The sequence below is a fragment of the Dysidea avara genome, chromosome 7, assembly GCF_963678975.1.
Source record: "Dysidea avara chromosome 7, odDysAvar1.4, whole genome shotgun sequence".
NCBI classification, from domain to species: Eukaryota; Metazoa; Porifera; class Demospongiae; order Dictyoceratida; family Dysideidae; genus Dysidea; species Dysidea avara.
Window position 1 is genome coordinate 10,889,918 of NC_089278.1, and position 19,005 is coordinate 10,908,922.

Genomic DNA, 19,005 nt, shown 5'->3' on the forward strand with positions numbered 1-19,005 from the left:
GTTACGCTTGTCTGAGGGTATCAGGCAGGTAGTTAGTAGAAACTTTGGTTAAATAAATAAAATTGTAGCAACTGCTCTTTCAATAGCTATATATATATATTTTTTTTTTTTTTTTTTTTTTTTTTTACGAGAAAGTGCAAGCCTTTATAATCCGTGATATACAGTACTACTAGTAGTACTGTATGATTATTCCAAGTATCCCATTTGATTACGAGTTCCTATGGATTCAGAGTCAATTATTACTGCCTGACATAGGCCATTTGTCAGGCAAATGTTATGCATGGCCGACCATAATGGAACCTGCCTGACAAAATGTCAGATCAAAATAGAAGGAAGTTATAGAGTTGTTATAGTGAAGCATTGTCAATAATGGCAAATGCAATTTAACAACATTGATTGTATTATTATAGGTTGAGTCACTCTATTCCATCAATGTATTGTAAGGATTTCCCTATTATGATGAATTGTGTAAAACAGTAGCATATCAATGTCAGGTAATGCTTTAGGTTGCCTGACATTTTCACTGGGATTTGAAAAAATTGTAATTGTCTCTGCTATGGATACAAATACATGAAATTGACAAAGAGAAAACATTCTGATTGCCTGGCAGACTCCTGTAAGCGTTCAAGCGTAAATTGGATGGGTGCAGGTTCAAGGCTGCCCAGGTCCAGTCATGCATTTTTCTCCTTTCTTCACCTTTTTAAACATACTTAGTACAACATCTTTAAACAGGCTATAGGACTAGGTGTCCTACAGACCTTCAGCACTTGTGCTGTAAAGCCTTACTATACAACCAAGTACTAAAGATAATACGAAATGCGGTTAAAATTATGTCATACATAAATAATGTTTGGGTGAAAAAAATATTGTAATTAGACGTGGCCGTATTGTGAAGAGGAGAGATGCAAAGAACCAGCAGACCACCTCGGATTAAGTAACTTGTAGTTGTATTGTATTTGATTATTGCAGAATCGTCATTGTATGACGGAGGAATTTATCACTATAATACATAGTGTGTTATCCCTAACGGTTTTGCTAATCAACAAATAAATAAATGAATTAAACTACAGGGCCTAAGGCTTCGCACTCACTGGGAATAGAATCCATGCAGACAATTGTATAATGGGTGGGTGTTTTCGTGAAGATGATAGAAACTGTACGATGATTCTAATTAACGCCTATCAAAACAGTTAACATGTGATGCTCACTACAATGCAGTTAATCAACCAGCAGTTAATCAATCAGGCAGATTCAAATAGCTATTTAGACAAAATATTGTTCATTTGTTTTTGAAAGTGTTTCCAGCTGCTCAAGTTGTCATGTCAGCTGCACTTTGCTAAAGATTAAGAAGGTAGCCATGCACACACAAAGGAAGTTAGCCATGCCAGCTGCACAAGACCAGGGACAAGACCTGGAAAAGATTAATAGCATATGCTTGTTTGTGTTGTTTACTGCTATTTTACTCCTTCCACCTGGCTTGCTAGGCTCTGCCGTGTGGTTGGCTTGGCTGTCTGTTTGTAAATGTATTGCTTGTATTATTTACTTGTATTGTAAATTTTGGCTTACTAGGCTCCTTTGGCCTTCTTCCTTTATCTGGTTCACCTGGCTTGCATACTGTTAATTACTACAGTACCGTGTACCTCCTGCAAGTTGTGTATGCATATAGTGTGTACCCATCATTGTACCATTGCCACACACTACTGATGTACTGATGAACCACATTTAGCTACTGGTGACCTCTAGCTGCTGTATATTGGCTACACAATAATTTTCATCTTCAGTGATGCTGCCAATAATGTATTGCTGCATACAATACTGCAATAATGTATAATTCTCTCCTGGAAGTTTTGTATGCATATATACTGTGTACACATCACTATACCATTGTCACACCAATGATGTACCAACACTTAGCTACTGGTGGCCTCTAGTTACGATGCTACTATTGTGTTATATCTGTCACTATTGTGCTATATTGAGTTGATTTTGGATCATAATTATTTTGATCGTGCCTTCATCACCTGGTCATGTGCATAGCCTCACCAGGGGGTTGTTGCATTGGTGTATGTACTTGGTTGTGTGTGTGACCTGGTCCTAGATAAATAAAAACTTTCTATACAGTTCATACACATTATTTTAGGCCTGGGTTTAGGGTTACAGTAATGTGCAAGATTAATGGCTCAGCAGGTAGTTTTTAAGGATAACATCTGAATCTTTTAACAATCTCTTGAGATATAGAACATGCATGCACTGTATGTTATGTATTTTGTGTATCCACATCCGTATATATGTATTGTCTATCTAAATAGCTGCTGAAAGACTAGGCAGTACAGTATCAATTCAACCTGTGAATTCTGGTACTATTTACTTGAGTGAACAGTCTGCTAGGACATCTGATGAATTATTAACAATGCCAGCAGCAGTTACTGGAAGTGCTAGTTTTGTTTCTAAATGGTACGTTACTTTTTTAAAGTTACTAGCACTGATACCTGCCCCACGACACAGGATTTGCCTCATTGTGTTACAATGTGTATGATAGCAATGCACTTAATTCTAAAGTTTACCCTAACTCCAACATGTATCAATTATGTTAATATCAGCACCATTTGCATGTCCAGTTTTAAGGTAAAATAGTACCCAAGCTTATGTGGGGATTGATTGCATGCTGACACATTTTCTTTACTGTTTGTGCTGTGTAACTAACTGACAGAGCGTAGCTGAAAATTAAGTAAAATGGTCATGGTCACTTTGTAATTTGTAGGGATATCATTGTGCAATTGGAGAAGATATATTTCTGTGGTACAGTATATGGCTGGCTATCCTACAGTACGATAGTACTGTATATAGTACGTTCGCGTTGAGCTGAATCCTCAAAAACATTTAATAACTCATGGATGCAATTACACACGATCTTGAAATTTGGCCCATTTGTAGTACTGCTTGACCCGCTAAAAATATTTCAAAATCTTGTTATTCAAATGTTTGACATAATATTTATGGCCGATCAAATTTTTCACAATACATTTCCTATGGAGAAGCCATATAAGTACAGTGTACATTAGAGCCCTTTCCCGAACTTGTAATGGAGCCAAACCGTACGTGTCTGTTGTTGACACCTTTGCTGTTACCAATAATCATCTGGTTGGCAGAAATGTTAACTCTGTTGAGAAAAAATCCACTCTTAATTTTTAGCTGTTTTTTAGGGTTCAGCTCAACGTGAACATACTATAGTAGGGACCACAAAGGCCCATGAAAAACATCACCCATAAAAACCAGCCTCTCTTTTCCCAGACGATGGTCAACCTGAAATGCTTTCAACAAGTTGCTACGGAATTTAAATTAAAAAAATTTATTTACTGACTGATGACCTGACAGACTGACTGATACCTTCAAACAAGCGTAACTCGATAATGGCTAAGGCTACAGGCTTGATTTCTACAGGCTTGATTTTTCACTGTTCGACGTCACTTCGGCCCAAGAGGTGCTTTTTGGCATATGTACAATGCATTCTTCATGGATTCCATTCATCTTTGCTGACAGCGAAAAGTGTCGATGCGGTGGTAGCACGTGATGGCTTCCCTTCGTAATGGAAATCGTCCGTATTTTTCATAGTGGCTATTTTGATTGCAGAGGTGCTTTTCGAACAGTTCTTGTTTCATACTGCAGTGTAATGGGTTGAGCAAAGCTGGCAACGAAGTGTGTGTAATGGATGCTTAACTTTTCAGATGATAATTGATAGCTGGGGCGTACGTCGCCATATCTATCTTTTTGATGCGGGATGCATGGGTTAACCAGTCATAATAAAAATAGTTAACAAACAAGTGCACAAAAAATTTGAAAATTTCAACTAGAGTATGGATCATTAAAAAGGCAACAAAGAGTAGGGACCATAGCACATCAATAAAAATACTGAAACAAACTGGAGTAGTACATGACATTAAATCACAGTAAAACAATATATCCCTACTGTGCATTCTGTTATGGTATCTTGAGCACAGTAGGGATATAACACTTCTTATTGTTTTACTGTGATTTAATATCATGCACTACTCCAGCTTGTTTCAATACTTTTTATCGATGTGCTATGGTCCCTACTCCAGTTGAAGATTCCAATATTTTGTGTACTTGTTACATATAGTTTTAAACTACGTATATTTGTAACCTACATACAGATGTATCCACACATTTGTTTACATAGTTTTCTGAGCATTTCTATAATGCACAAGTATACCTAGAGTAGGGACCTTAGCACATCGATAAAAAGTACTGAAACAAGCTGGAGTAGTGCATGATATTTAAATCACAATAAAACAATAAGAAGTGTTATATCTCTACTGTGCATTTCCGTTATAGTATGTTGAGCACAGTAGGGATATAACACTTCTTATTGTTTTACTGTGATTTAATATCATGCACTTTGTTTCAGTACTTTTTATCAATGAGCTATGGTCCATACTCTAGTTGAAATTCCAAATTTTTGTGTTAACTTTGTTTGTAAATAATTATTATGACTGGTGAACCCACTCATATACCGCATCAATAGTGCCCTAGCTACCAATTATCGCCTGAAAAATGAAGTATCCATTATGCTTCGTTGTCAGCTCTGTTCAACCCATTACATAGCAGTTCGAATCAATAACTGTTTGAAAAGCACCTCTGCAATCACAGTAGCCACTATGAAAAATGCGGATGATTTCCGTTACGAAGAGAAGCTATCATGTGCTACCGCCAAATCGACACTATTCGCTGTCAGCAAAGATGAATGGGACACAAAGGAAAACACTGGTAAGTCCATGAAGAATACATTGTACATACTGCGGTATGCCAAAAGGCACCTCTCGGGCTGAAGCGATGTCGAACAGTGAAAATATCAAGTCCATAGCCTTAGCCGTTATCGGGTTATGCCTGTCTGAAGGCATCAATCAGTCAGTTACTAAGTCAGTAGGAAATTCCATTAAATAGTTTTAAAAATTGCTTAGCAACTTGTTGGAAACATTTCGGGTTGATCTGAAGGCTTGTTCGGGCTTTGTTTTGCCTAACTAATACTGCCTCATCGTCGTCTGGGAAAAGTTAGGCTGGTTATTGCATGGGCCACACCTACTCCTTTGTGGTCTCTACTATACAATTCTATTGTACTGTTTGATGTATTACGTACACTGCAATTATCGGTTTGTTATGCATACATAGGTTAAAGTTTTACTATGAAGAAGCCAGAGGTGGTATGATATCCAGAACAGAACTGCTGCAAGATTTTCAACATTACTGTACCAAGATTGGTTGTGCTTCGGATTATACGCTTATGCAGTTGTTGAGATGTGTAAAGTGTGTTATGTTAACATGCATACTTATATGTTTACAAATACAGTATAATACCAAACCCCAGTTATCCAAATACTTTTATATCCATACACCTAAAGTAGGATTGAAACAAATACTGCAAGTATTCGGGTACTTATTAAGGATTTTAGTACTCAGATAGTAAAATTGGTACTTGAGTACACATGACCCAGCTCACATGATGTGTTTGTCATAAGAGAATGACATAATTAAGGCTTTAGAGTTTGATTAGCCTAATTTCTTGTCAGTAACACTAACATCAGTACTTTAATACAATGTTGTTACTTTATACTGCTTAAGGTCAGTAAAAACATGTCAAATGGGTATGACTATAAGTAGCTAGTATTCGTGAGTACTTGATTGTTCAAACACTAAAACGCATGGTCGTTTCAGCCCTAGTCAAAAGCGACTGTCCTATTAGAGTATTATGTCATTAGTGTGTACTACACTATTGAAGTAAATGACTGTTCTGTTACAGTAATTGAATGAAGCTCTGCATACAAATCAATGGGCTTCAGTTACGCGACCAATTTGACTGATCTGTACTCTTTTGTATATGAACAAAGATGTTCGGGTAACTGAGGATCGATCCACTGTAAATTGGACACAAAAATCTAGTGTAATTATGTATGTAGATCAGACAAAAGCTGTTTTGATTCAATAGAGTTTCTCCCAAGTGTCATAAATTACTCAGTATAAGTGCTAGTACTATGAAGGCTTGTTGCTGTTATTTTACTTGATTCCACATATGAGTAATATATGCACAGTAATGCCTACCTTTTTTTCCATATAATTATTTATTATGGTTGGAGAACTAGTGCAGCTAATAGGACCAAGTTAGTGATCTGTGTCCATATAAAAAGCATTATTGAGCTATTAATGTTTGGGTGCTATACAATTAATTACATGTTTGGATTCTTTTATACACATTGCTAACATGTATGTAATTCTCCTGTGTATTGTTGTTCATGCTAATATTTGTGTTTGCAGAATGGTGTTCCCTACTTCGTACACAAGGAGAATTTTTGACAGCAATGATGCACCTCAGTAAGCAAATGGTGTATTAAGTGTAGGAAAACAGTAGTAGTTTTACAAACTAGTATAGATAATTGTGTGTGTGTGTTGTCACTGATGTAAACTCTCCATTTTAATGACAAAGATGCAGTAATAACATTTGAATATCTTGTAAAATTGAGTGTACATTTAACACTATAGCTAGAGGTAGTTGGGACGAGTCGGCTTTTAACACATATTTTAGGTGAGGCTATAGCTCAGATGCCTCACCTAAAATACAGCCAAATTAATTGGGCCTAATATATATATATATATTAGGCCCCACTAATCTGGTTGTACCTAACTCCTGCTCTGTAGGTAGCTTTTTATGGTACCAGGAGCTATCTGTGAAGGTGGGATACAGATACCTTGAGGGTATTTTCTAACATCACATAAGCATTCAGACTAGCAGTCGACTAGCAGTCTAACAAACTTTACATAATGGCTTATTCCTATACCGTAAACTTTCTTGGTAGAGGATGCTATCCTGGCTGTACACAATTCTCAGGACCAATTTGGATATATCCAGTCTGGCCTCTGGCTAATCACTAAATCCACTGCTGGCTGAGAGATAAAGAATGGGAGCAGTTGAGTTGTTGGCACCTGAGTAAAAAGCAATGCAAGATTATTTCTGAAGATGGTATCAACTATTGTGTTATTGTTTCCTGGTAAATGTGTTGCCCATAGAGCAAAATTATGATATGCTGATATAAAAAAATTACAAGAATATGATCTTTTCACAACTCCGAATTGATGACTTCCACTACAGTTTGGTTTTTGCAGTGGACCAGAACTAATTTGCTGTCCCACTGGTCATCATCCCATATCAATGTTGCAATCACCATAGAAGCTAATCCTTTTGCTGCAATTTACCAGTGTAATACCCCATCAGGCTATTGCAACTGCAGCCACAAATAACCTGTCCAGACCCCATGTCCTGAAACATCTTATAGTATTTCTATGTCTGGTGTACCATCTCCTGGGTTTCTCTCCATGCTGATCCCATTCCAGCCTTCATGCCACCACATCAAATTAGATAAGAAACAATGATTCAGGCAAACATTGGGTTGGTTCTTTTTGCGCCCCTTAAGTAATCATCCTGTGCAAGAATGTTCTGTCTGGATGCACTACCTTGCAAGCATGTGAAAGTGAACCTACCAGTGATTGTAGGTTCTTTACTAAGTGGTATGACTTTTGACTGAGAGTTTGCAGCCAATAGCCTTCAGATCTACCAATTTTTGACGTGGAAGGTGGAGAATCAATTGGTTTGTATCTTATTTAGAATGTAAGAAGGGTTGATGGGCCTTTAGGAGCAATTTAGTACTCTTAGGTGCTCAAATAGCACAAGCAGTATGTGCAGTCGTCTACTACGTTCTGATTTGTGCTGTGATATAATTAAAAATAGTGCAAAATAATGGAATTCCTTCAAATATTGCCCTCCATTCCAGCACATCTGCAAGGGCTGAGAAAATTCTCGGTGCTAACCTTAGGAGAGGGTACAGTTTACAAACAGGGTTCCATCCCACACCATTCCCAGTTACAGACAATCATCTGGATGTATGGGTACTATACGCCTTAGCCAAGATAGTCCCTCTCCCTAGGAAAGAGATTTTTGTTGCTGCATCTTCTACTTTTACATATGAGAGTGAGCACCAGTCCCTGTATTAACACTGTGGGGTTGAGGCGATTATAAGTCTTTAGATCAAGTGCTACTGGCCATTCTTCTTAGGAATCATCCCAAAACAACTCATTTGTACCTGAGGTAGTAACACATAGTTAAGGAGCCCTACTCTCTTTACAATCTTGTAACAAATACTCCTGGATTGTGCTCTGCCACTGAGTACATATTTTTATTGTCTTGTGCCTTTGATAGTTGAAACCTAGCTTGTCAGATTCCTTGTTCTACATACTGGGCTAGTGGCCTGTTGGGGTGGCTCACTAGATGCCTCTCTCCCAGATGAAGAGGTAGGAAGGAGGGGGGGGGGGGGGGGGGGGGGGTTAAACAGAAAAACTTTGGGGTCACCCATCTAACTGGCCTTCTGCAACTCTCTAGCTGCCAGAGCTTTTCAACATCAGATTGAGCTACTTCAGATCAAATTGTATACCAATAAACCTATTTAATCACACAAATTCAGTGATTGTGAACTATAAAACGTTATAATCACAAATGTACAGACAACTACTGCAGCCTTAGCCTTTTATACAGTATGGTTGGGCTTAGGTTAGCTCTGCCCCTGCTGTGATCCCCCCTTGTAATATATAGCTGGGTGGTGAATCCCACAATGTATGAGTAGTGAACACTCTTACATCTCCAGTGGCAGCATCAAGGCCATGCCTCAGATGGGGACTGGCTGAACTTTATGACCTCTTGGGGAAATTCTCTGGCAATGTGTCCTCGTTTCTTAATGGGAATGGCCTGAGATTATGGGCAGAAATCATACCTCCCTAGAGTTTGAGCTTTCCCATGCAGCACATTGTAAATACTGATGAGTTGTAGCTGCCGCTGCCAGAGATTGCCACCTGCCTTCTGAAAGTGTCATCATAGGTCAACCAGGCTGAGTCCTCAAAGTCTTGGCTGGTTCTTTTTATGTTTATCGTATACCTCAGCAAGTCTGGTACCCTTGCTTTCTGCAATGACCCTTATGTGGGTATCAAAGCATTGGGCCCAGACCCTTATGTCCGTGTTACCTTGGCAACTCCCACAGGAGTTCTGATCCCCATCATCAGCAAATAACCACACATCTGGAAGCATATCTTCATTCTTACGTCTCTGCAAAGTCATATTTTTGGCAAGCTTGGCTTGTACTAGTGGGAGAGTCTCTTCAAGTAGGATGCCCCTTCCTGCCCATGGGGACTTGTCCCCCTCTGTGGTTTGTCCATCCAGAGTTTTTAATTGCTGTGGGAGATTTTCCGGACTTGTCACTGCTAGTAGTGCCCTTAGATTTCTCTGTCTCTGGTCCGCACCTCTGGAACCTGCTTCTGGGATGAGGGGCAATCCTGTGGGATCCAGCTGGGGCAGCCATCCAGGCCTGCAAGAACACGAATAGGCCTTCTTTAGTATTCATCTGCACTAATACTAATGCTGCAATTTGGAGTGCTACTAAGATGTTGGTCTGCAGCACTGGGTTTTTATAAGTACACTACTTCATAAACATAGCGCACTGATTTTCCTCTTCTTGTCCTGGGCAAAGTACTGCTCATCTGGTGCTTGCTTCTTCACAATGTAAAATGTGACCTACAAGTGCACACAAGATTCAATGCTCTAACTTGCGCTTGCCCATTGAGTCAATTCTTCAATGAAGGCTTGAATAGGTTTGATAATGAAAGGTAATGCTGTGATAATAGTAAGAAGTTACTGTGATGAAAGATTTGATCAGCACAAATGGCCTACCAACAGCTGCATTGATCCATCAGCAGCAATACTTGGTTGGAAATGGCCATTTTCCAACCAACTGTTATATTGTACTCTGCATTTGCATGACAGCAGTTTAATTAAGAGTAACTTCAGCTAATAATTTGTGCTGAAATAAAGACATAAAGTTTTGCATGTGAGTACTAACCATATAGAGATTTGATGTGTGGTAGTAGTATAGTTCCAGTGTGATTGTATGATTTGCTTGCTATTCCAGTTTTACTTTATTTTCAGGTATGTCATTGGAGGATTGAGAAAAAAATTTAAATCTCTGTGGGCTTTTCCCCCATGTAGTAGATCTCTATCCAGTACTACTTCTAGACTTAAATTTAATGTAGTGCCAAGTGATTCCAAGCAGCTACCATTTAGTTATAAACCTATGGGGCGTTCTTTCAACATAAGTGATAGTGAGGAGGTGTTACAATCTCATGACATTGGAGTAAGAAGCACTAATTTTAATTTCCCTACATCCCAGCATAATAAGATAAAGGTTTCTGAAAGACACACCACAAAGGAACTCACACCCTGCATGTATTCTGATAAAGTAAAAGAAAATCTGAGCAGCAGCAGCGATGGTTTTTGTCAACGAAGATCTATATTTACGAATGTACCTAACAATTTTGAAGGTTTAAAGTCAAACTCATCAAGTGTTTTACATAAGATGACATCAGCTCATAACTTTGCAGTTAACAGTACTCAAGTGCTCAGACCTTTTCCTGTTGATTCGCATGGTTTATGCTATACAAGTTTGAACTCTCAGAACTATAAGACAGTCTCTATTAATCATCGGAATGTTGAAAGATTAAGCACCTCTGAACCTGTTTCTGATTCCATTTCACTCCCTGGTAAATTAATGTCTATCATGGAGCAAAAGTTGGCTACTACAAATAGACCTAACACCTCGCAGTGTGACAACCACTGCATTACAACTTTCTATAAAGATGTAAAATCAATTAAAGCCCCAGATGAAATGAATGTCAGTTACACTCGTAATCAAAAGCACCTGGAGGAAAGTGATTCTTCCAAAATATATTGTCAATGGGAAGATTGTAAAGGGTAAGCAATTGCACAATTACATAGTATTTATGCAAAGTGAAGTTGTTCAGTTGCAAAATGGTGGCATTCTTGCCTTTCTATTCATGTTTGTCTGCATTTGTTTTGAAATATGTAATTTATAAACTGTATTTGAGTTTGGGATTATTCAATGGCAAGCTTCCTCTGTTCTCCCAGTTGGGTCATAATATAATAAACTGAAGAAGCCACAGTTCATCATACAGTACAATAGTACTGTATAGTAGGGACCACAAAGGAGTAGGCGTGGCCCACAAAATAACATCATCCTAAAAACAGCCTCAATTTTCCCTGACAGTATTGGTTAGGTAAAACTAAGCCCAAACAAGCTTTCAGATCGACCCAAAACACTTTCAACAAGTTGCTACAGAATTTTTTTTAAATGATTTTTTAGAATTTCCTACTGACTCACTGACTGACTGAGTAAGTAACTGACTGATGCCTTCAGACAAGCGTAACTCGATAACAGCTAAGGCTACGGGCTTGATTTTTTCACTGTTTGACATTGCTTCAGCCCAAAAGGTGCCTTTTGGCATACTGCAGTATGTACAATGCATTCTTCATGGACTTACCAGTGTCCTCCTTTGTGTCCCATTCATCTTTGCTGACAATGAAAAGTGTTGATTTGATGGTAGCACGTGATGGCTTCCCCTTCCCTCCGTAACGGAAATCTTTCATATTTTTCATAGTGGCTATTTTGTTAGCAGAGGTGCTTTTCAAACGTTTCTTGATTCGTACTGCAGTGTAATGGGTTGAACATAGCCAACAACGAAGCGTAGTAGATACTTCACTTTTCATCTGGACAATAATCGATATATCTGGGGCGCGCAGCACCATTTCTTTCGGTATGGGGGATTGCAGATGTGCTTTTCAAACAGTTCTTGATACAAGATGCTGTGTAACGGGTTGAACATAGCTGACAACGAAGTGTAATGGATACTTCACTTTTCAGACAATAATTAACATAGCTAGGACAGCATTTCAGATGCTGTATGCATGGGTTCACCAGTCATAATAATTATTTTCAAAATAAGTCAACAAACAAGTACACCAAGGAGAATTGTAGGGACCATAGCACATCGATAAAAAGTACTGAAACAAGTTGGAGTAGTCCATGATATTTAAATCACAATAAAACAATAAGAAGTGTTATATCTCTACTGTGCATTTCCGTTATAGTATGTTGAGCACAGTAGGGATATAACACTTCTTATCGTTTTACTGTAATTTAATATCATGGACTACTCCAACTTGTTTCAGTACTTTTTATCGATGTGCTATGGTCCCTACTCTAGTTGAAAATTCCGAATTTTTGGTGTACTTGTATAATTATATGTAATATACAAACCATGTTTTAGGTGAGGAGTTTATCATTGGCAAGCTTCCTCTGACCTCGGACTACAAGTTAAGTCTTTGTAACTTAAGGATAAACCCCAATGCTAGCACCATGACGTACAGTTTGCCACTTTCTCTCACTCTTTCTTAGCCTAGGAAATTTTCTAGATCACTTAGAATGGGTCGACATCAGTCTCTACGCTATTTAGAGCCCCTCAGACGATGTGGGTTAGGCTACCCACAAACTTAATTACCGTGTCCTGCGGCTTCGGTGATGAAGTTTGTGGGTAGCCTTGGTAATTAAGTTTGTGGGTAGCCTCACCCACATTGTCCTTGGGCCTCTAAATAGCATGGAAACCTTGTCAACCCATTCTAACTAATACTTAAGACTACTTTTAGAAACGTGTGTTAAGCACCTTGACTACATCCTATTAGAGTAAATTGATCCAATTTCAGTGAAATATCATTCTGAGGGGAAGTACTTGGCAGACTGAGAAGGGGATTTAGCTCACAAGCCCCCACCCCCAACCCATCTCCCCAAGCCCCCATTCCTTTCCACTGCCTATGGTTGCCCTAGAGGAATATTATAATGGTATAGTTCTAACACTAATCACATCACTTGATGCCATTGAACATTTATTTTTTGCATTTTGCTAGCTTGAAAAGCATAGTAGGTAGAACTTGCAAACACAATTCACAGGTTCTTATATAATAGTGCATAAAAATTGACTGTTCTTTTGTTGAAAACACCAGCCACAGCGTCAATTAATTTTTATAGCAACAAACAAATTCTTAGCATATCAACATCACAAATTATAAACTCACTATAACATCAGTAATGATTGCTTTTTATTGGCTACAGTAGGTCTGTTAAACTTTGCTACCACAATCACAGAAGATTGAAATATCCTTGCCATAAAAGACACTTGTGATCATGTCTTTTAATAATGCCATTTTCTGTGGCCTCTCCTCCTTCTCTGTAGAGATTAGAATATTTCAGTTGTTGTATTCATCAGTTTTGATCGTTATTCAGTAATGAATCAGATTCAATCAGTCAAAAACAAGCAAGGATTTCATTCCACATGGCTGGACTTTGTAATGAATTATTAGGCTAACTTTATGGTGCTTGTATCTCTTGAACATGGTGCCCTACTGTATCAACTTCAAAGTAAACTAAATAAAGCAAATCTGGAAGACTATACGAATATTTCACATGAGTGCATTCCAAACTAGAATGGCTTCATTGTTTATGCATGTAGAGGTATGGCTAGCACTATGCCCTCCTAGGGATTTATTGGTAATGGCAATACAAGCGATCGAGGAATAGAAAGAAAAATCCTTTTACTGTAATTACTTTGGGAAATAAAATACAGGTGTACCTCAAACAGTAGGACCCCCATTATCCAAACACCTGTGTGCCAGTTTAATCGTAAAAGTGTTCAGATAACTGAATTTGTTCAGATAAATGAAGCCCATTTATTTATATACAGAGTCCCATTCAACAGTACATACAATTACTCTAATAGGACAATCAACTAATGATGAAACATTACTACAAACTTAATTTTCATGTGCATGTTATATTTTTTCCTATTCTAATCTATTAGTAAAACAAACATTCTCACGATAAAACATAGTCACTTATACTATTAAGGGTTCAGATTCAGATAATTGAGATCCTACTGTATTTAGGTAAGTGACTTAATATGGTTATATGTCTGCAGACAAGTGTGACCACTACTGTGAGTTATTTATGTGTAGCAATGGTTTTTCAATCATCACCCCAATTCATGTAATCTTTTGGCTCCCAATGTGACTGGATCTGTGAAAACCTGACACAATCATGTGTTTTTCGAATTCCTGTTTATTAAATATTAATTTAGTTAGCCGTGCATGCTCTAGCAAAGTTTTAGCCTCTTATGCCAATAAATAACTTTGTAGCAACAACAGAAAGATCAATTTATACAACAGGTATAGGGAAAATATATTACAGGTGCTTACTAAAATGGTTGTAACTTATGAGCAGAATGACACACGGGGCTGAAATTTGTACCATCCTGTTTGCCATGAGTAAGGGAATTGATTACAGGGTAAAATTTTCCTTGTATCATATTTCTTCACTACAGATAAAAGTGAAATTAGTAAACAAAGATCAATCGCTTACTTTTGTTTCGACATGACGTAAACAAATTCCCATAACTTCCATATCCTTGTGTCTACTGCAACAAAACAAGATTTTTGAACTTTTCTTGAGTAGGTGAATAAGATGATATCCATGCAGGTTTTTATTGTTAGGCCTTCACTAACAACAAAGTGTTCAAAAAATTTATGAACTTTTTAAAATAATAGACAGCTATTTCACCCATTGTCTTTATACTAGACAATTATAATGCCATTTTAAAATGTCACACAACATTAATAAGTGCTGAAGACTGAACATGTTTGTGTTCATAATAAACATAGCTACAGCGTTGGACTCTACATTCCATACTCAACCTTTTGTTACCATTAAATTCCAGTTAACTAATATCAACATTTTATGAGAAACTTCGATCCAGACAACCATCATAGTTTTCATTTTACATGTCCTTGTAGCATCTGCTCCAAACACCCCAAGCCACCCAACTTTGGTACACTAAGCAGCTAATTGCAATTATATAAGTAACAGTAAGTACTTAATTTTAATCTTAAGTTATGGGGTCTGGTACTTACCAGATTACCTTTAGTGCAATTGTACAGTAACTCACTTTTATTGTTGTGTAACCATGTACACCTGTAACATTGCACTATAAAGAATTAATAGAATTCATGCATTAAAGACACCACTAAGTGAGGTTTTTTGCTGTACTGTTAGAAATTGTTACACCCATGGTCCCTGTCTTATTTACACTAGCAGTACTAGAAGAATATGTTGCTTTCTGGAGAATACGATGCTTTCTGGAGCAAGTGTCATTTCAAGCTGTGGTTTCTTTTTTATTTATAGGTTTTATTACTACAGTTACCAAGATCTATTTGTTCACTGTGTTGTTCAACATATTCACAATGATGTCATCACATGTAAATGGAAAGGTTGCCTATTAACTTCTAACAGAACCAAAGTTTCATTGTTAAGGCATGTGGAGGTACGCAAGTTGTTTTATGTGGGTTGCTGTATTTGGCGAATTACGGATCGATGGATCACGTAATGGACATATTCCACTGCTCATTGGAGATGTTTATAAGTATTGTGTCAGTGTTATAGTATACGTGATATAATAATTATTTTACTAATGATGACAAAACGCTGCACACTTCACTTCATCACAAAATTCCCACTTCATCACCAAATTCCCACTTACCATTCCAGATTTACAGATTTAGCTACGGCCATATGTATATAGTATGTCTATATAGTCCACTATCTGGCGCTGTACGTGTACTGTACATCGTTAGCCATGGATAGGCAGGAGACTATGGATTTTATCAACTTCTTTATTGAAGCGAAGATTCTGTCAATTCAGCGGTCAGGCTGATGGCCAGGGCACACTCTTTTCCCATGAGAATAGAAGGTAAATAATATTATAGAATGATTGTAGGATTACAGCTGTGGCATGGGCTGGCTGTAATTTGTCTCACCTTCCCAACTAGCTAAATGACAAAAGAAAAAATACACTTCACTTTGATCAAAGGTAGTAGACATAATCTACAAATGTAATAATGTGATGTCAGGGCTTTACCTTCAATTGTTACTGTGATCACGTAGCGAGAGATGTCCAAGTCTGCCGTCATAAGTCCCTATCCCATGTAGGATGTCCTTTAGGTCCTATATATGCCATAGGCAGAGTTGGGGTCACTACACTAAAAATGTAACTAGTTACATATTACTCGTTACTTTTACGCGATGTAGCGCGCTACAGTTACATATTACTTACTGAAAAAAGTACCAAGTTACATATTACTCTCTACTCTGAAGGCTGTAACTAGTAATAATATTACATATTACATTTGTTCGTTATAAACTATAAAGTAAGTCCAACCTTCTAAATATAAGCTACCAGCCTACAACTACAAGTGACACGAGCGAGACACGGTGTAGTTCAGCCACAAACATATACTTTGTTGTTGTATCTTGGCTTCAAGGGCACTCTCCATACACTATCGTTCTTTGTCCATGCCTATAACACTATCTCCAGTCTTGTCTGGACCCAAAATGCAATCAATCACGTGCCTGGATACAATGCGCCTTAAAAGGAGTAACGCATTACAATTTCCGGATTTAATATCCATTACATATTACTTGCTACATTGTCATGTAATGCATTATATTACTCGTTACTGTAAAAGTAATATTATTACGTAACTCATTACATTTGTAATGCGTTACCCCCAACTCTGGCCATAGGACAGGGTGGACATCCTGAGGGCTGTCCTTTATGTCCCACCCATACAACTTGTCCATCTTATCCTTTTGGTCCCATATAGGACTGGGTAGACATCCTTAGGACTGTCCCATATGTCCCACCAATACAGCTCAATCCTATTTGTCCGTCCTATCCTTTTGGTCCCATATAAGACTGGGTGGACATCCTTAGGACTGTCCCATATGTCCCACCAATACAGCACTTGTCTGTCCTATCCTTTTGGTCCCATATAGGATATAGTGGACATCCTTAGGACTGTCCTATATGTCCCACCAATACAGCTCAATCCTACTTGTCTGTCCTATCCTTTTTGTCCCATATAGGACTGGATGGACATTCTAAGGACTGTCCCATTGGTCCCACTAATACAGCTTAATCCTACCTGTCCTTCCTATCCTTTTGGTCCCACATGGGACTGGGTGGACATCCTTAAGACTGTCCCATATGTCCCATCAATACAGCTCAATCCTACTTGTCCGTCCTATCATTTTGGTCCCATATGGGACTGGGTGGACATCCTTAAGACTGTCCCATATGTCCCACCAATACAGCTCAATCCTATTTGTCATTCCTTTCCTTTTGGTCCCATATAGGACTGGGTGGACATCCTGAGGACTGTCCCATTGGTCCCACTACTACAGCTCAATCCTACTTGTCCGTCCTATCCTTTTGGTCCCATATAAGATATAGTGTACATCCTAAGGACTGTCCTATATGTCCCACCAATACAGCTCAATCCTACTTGTCTGTCCTATCCTTTTGGTCCCATATAGGACTGGATGGACATCCTAAGGACTGTCCCATTGGTCCCACTAATACAGCTCAATCCTACTTTTCCGTCCTATCCTTTTGGTCCCACATGGGACTGGGTGGACATCCTTAAGACTGTCCCATATGTCCCACCAATACAGCTCAATCCTACTTGTCCGTCCTATCATTTTGGTCCCATATGGAACTGGGTGGACATCCTTAAGACTGTCCCATATGTCCCATCAATACAACTCAATCCTACTTGTCCGTCCTATCATTTTGGTCCCATATGGGACTGGGTGGACATCCTTAAGACTGTCTCATATGTCCCACCAATACAGCTCAATCCTATTTGTCTTTCCTATCCTTCTGGTCCCATATAGGACTGGGTGGACATCCTTGGGACTGTTCCATTGGTCCCACCAATACAGCTCAATCCTACATGTCCGTCCTATCCTTTTGGTTCCACATGGGACTGGGTGGACATCCTTAAGACTGTCCCATATGTCCCATCAATACAGCTCAATCCTACTTGTCCGTCCTATCATTTTGGTCCCATATAGGACTGGGTGGACATCCTGAGGACAGTCCCATTGGTCCCACCAATACAGCTCAATCCTACTTGTCCGTCCTATCCTTTTGGTCCCATATGGGACTGGGTGGACATCCTTAAGACTGTCTCATATGTCCCACCAATACAGCTCAATCCCATTTGTATTTCCTATCCTTCTGGTCCCGTATAGGACTGGGTGGACATCCTTGGGACTGTCCCATTGGTCCCACCAATATAGCTCAATCCTACTTGTCCATTCTATCCTTTTGGTCGTGGACATCTGAGGACTGTCCTATAATGTCCCACCAATACAGTACTTGTCCATCCTATCCTTTTGATCCCATATAGGACTGGGTGGATATCCTTAGTACTGTTCCATTGGTCTCACGAATACAGTTCAATCCTAAAAATGTTCATTACCCCAAATAGATGATCTTATTGAAAAAGCTATTATTGTAATAATTGCACGTTTCAAACCACTTAACTATGTTATGGATGAACTACGTAATTATAAGTGTATTGTGTCAGTGTAATGTTAACAACATTGTTCAGTGGTCTGACCCACGGTGTAAAGAAAGAAGCATACATGGATGTATGTACAAATCAAAAATACACAGTAATTGTATGAGCCAATATTTAGTCTTGCATAAAGCTAGCTTCTGTGAGCCACACCTACTTATTGGTTATGTCTGATTGCACTGTTATAGTTCATAGGTATGCACGATGCCACACCCATTTATACTAAATGATTATTAATGTATAAGTATAAGGAGAATTTTAAGTTATATTAGGGATAATAGAAATAAAAAGTGGTGAAACAAGGGAGGCCATCTACACCTGAAAATATACTAGTGGACATTAAATCACTATACCCATGACTAAATTAGGGATTAAATGTCCACTAGTATATCATCAAGTGTAGGCGATCTCCTTGTTTCACTGCCACTGCGTATGCCCGTATGCCGCAGTGTTCTGTGTTGCCACAGTTACTTCATGTTGTTTCATTCCTGTCACTGTGTACTGCACGGTGTTGTGTGCCACATGCCATAGAGTTGCTTCATGTGGTTCAGTTGCCACCACTGTAAATGCCAGTG

General features: G+C 38.5%; 1 protein-coding gene across 2 annotated transcripts in view; it reads left to right on the forward strand.

Moving 5' to 3' along the window:
• LOC136260075 (AT-rich interactive domain-containing protein 2-like) overlaps positions 1–19,005 on the forward strand; it is a 77,582-nt gene that overhangs the window by 37,757 nt on the left and 20,820 nt on the right. Inside the window, exons 14-18 of one of the 2 annotated variants that reach the window (XM_066053689.1) lie at positions 2,310–2,454; positions 5,188–5,322; positions 6,328–6,384; positions 10,037–10,858; positions 15,192–15,330. In XM_066053689.1, coding sequence (XP_065909761.1) covers positions 2,310–2,454; positions 5,188–5,322; positions 6,328–6,384; positions 10,037–10,858; positions 15,192–15,330 — 1,298 coding nt within the window. The remainder of the gene's footprint in view (positions 1–2,309; positions 2,455–5,187; positions 5,323–6,327; positions 6,385–10,036; positions 10,859–15,191; positions 15,331–19,005) is intronic. The other variant, XM_066053690.1, reaches the window with a different exon arrangement.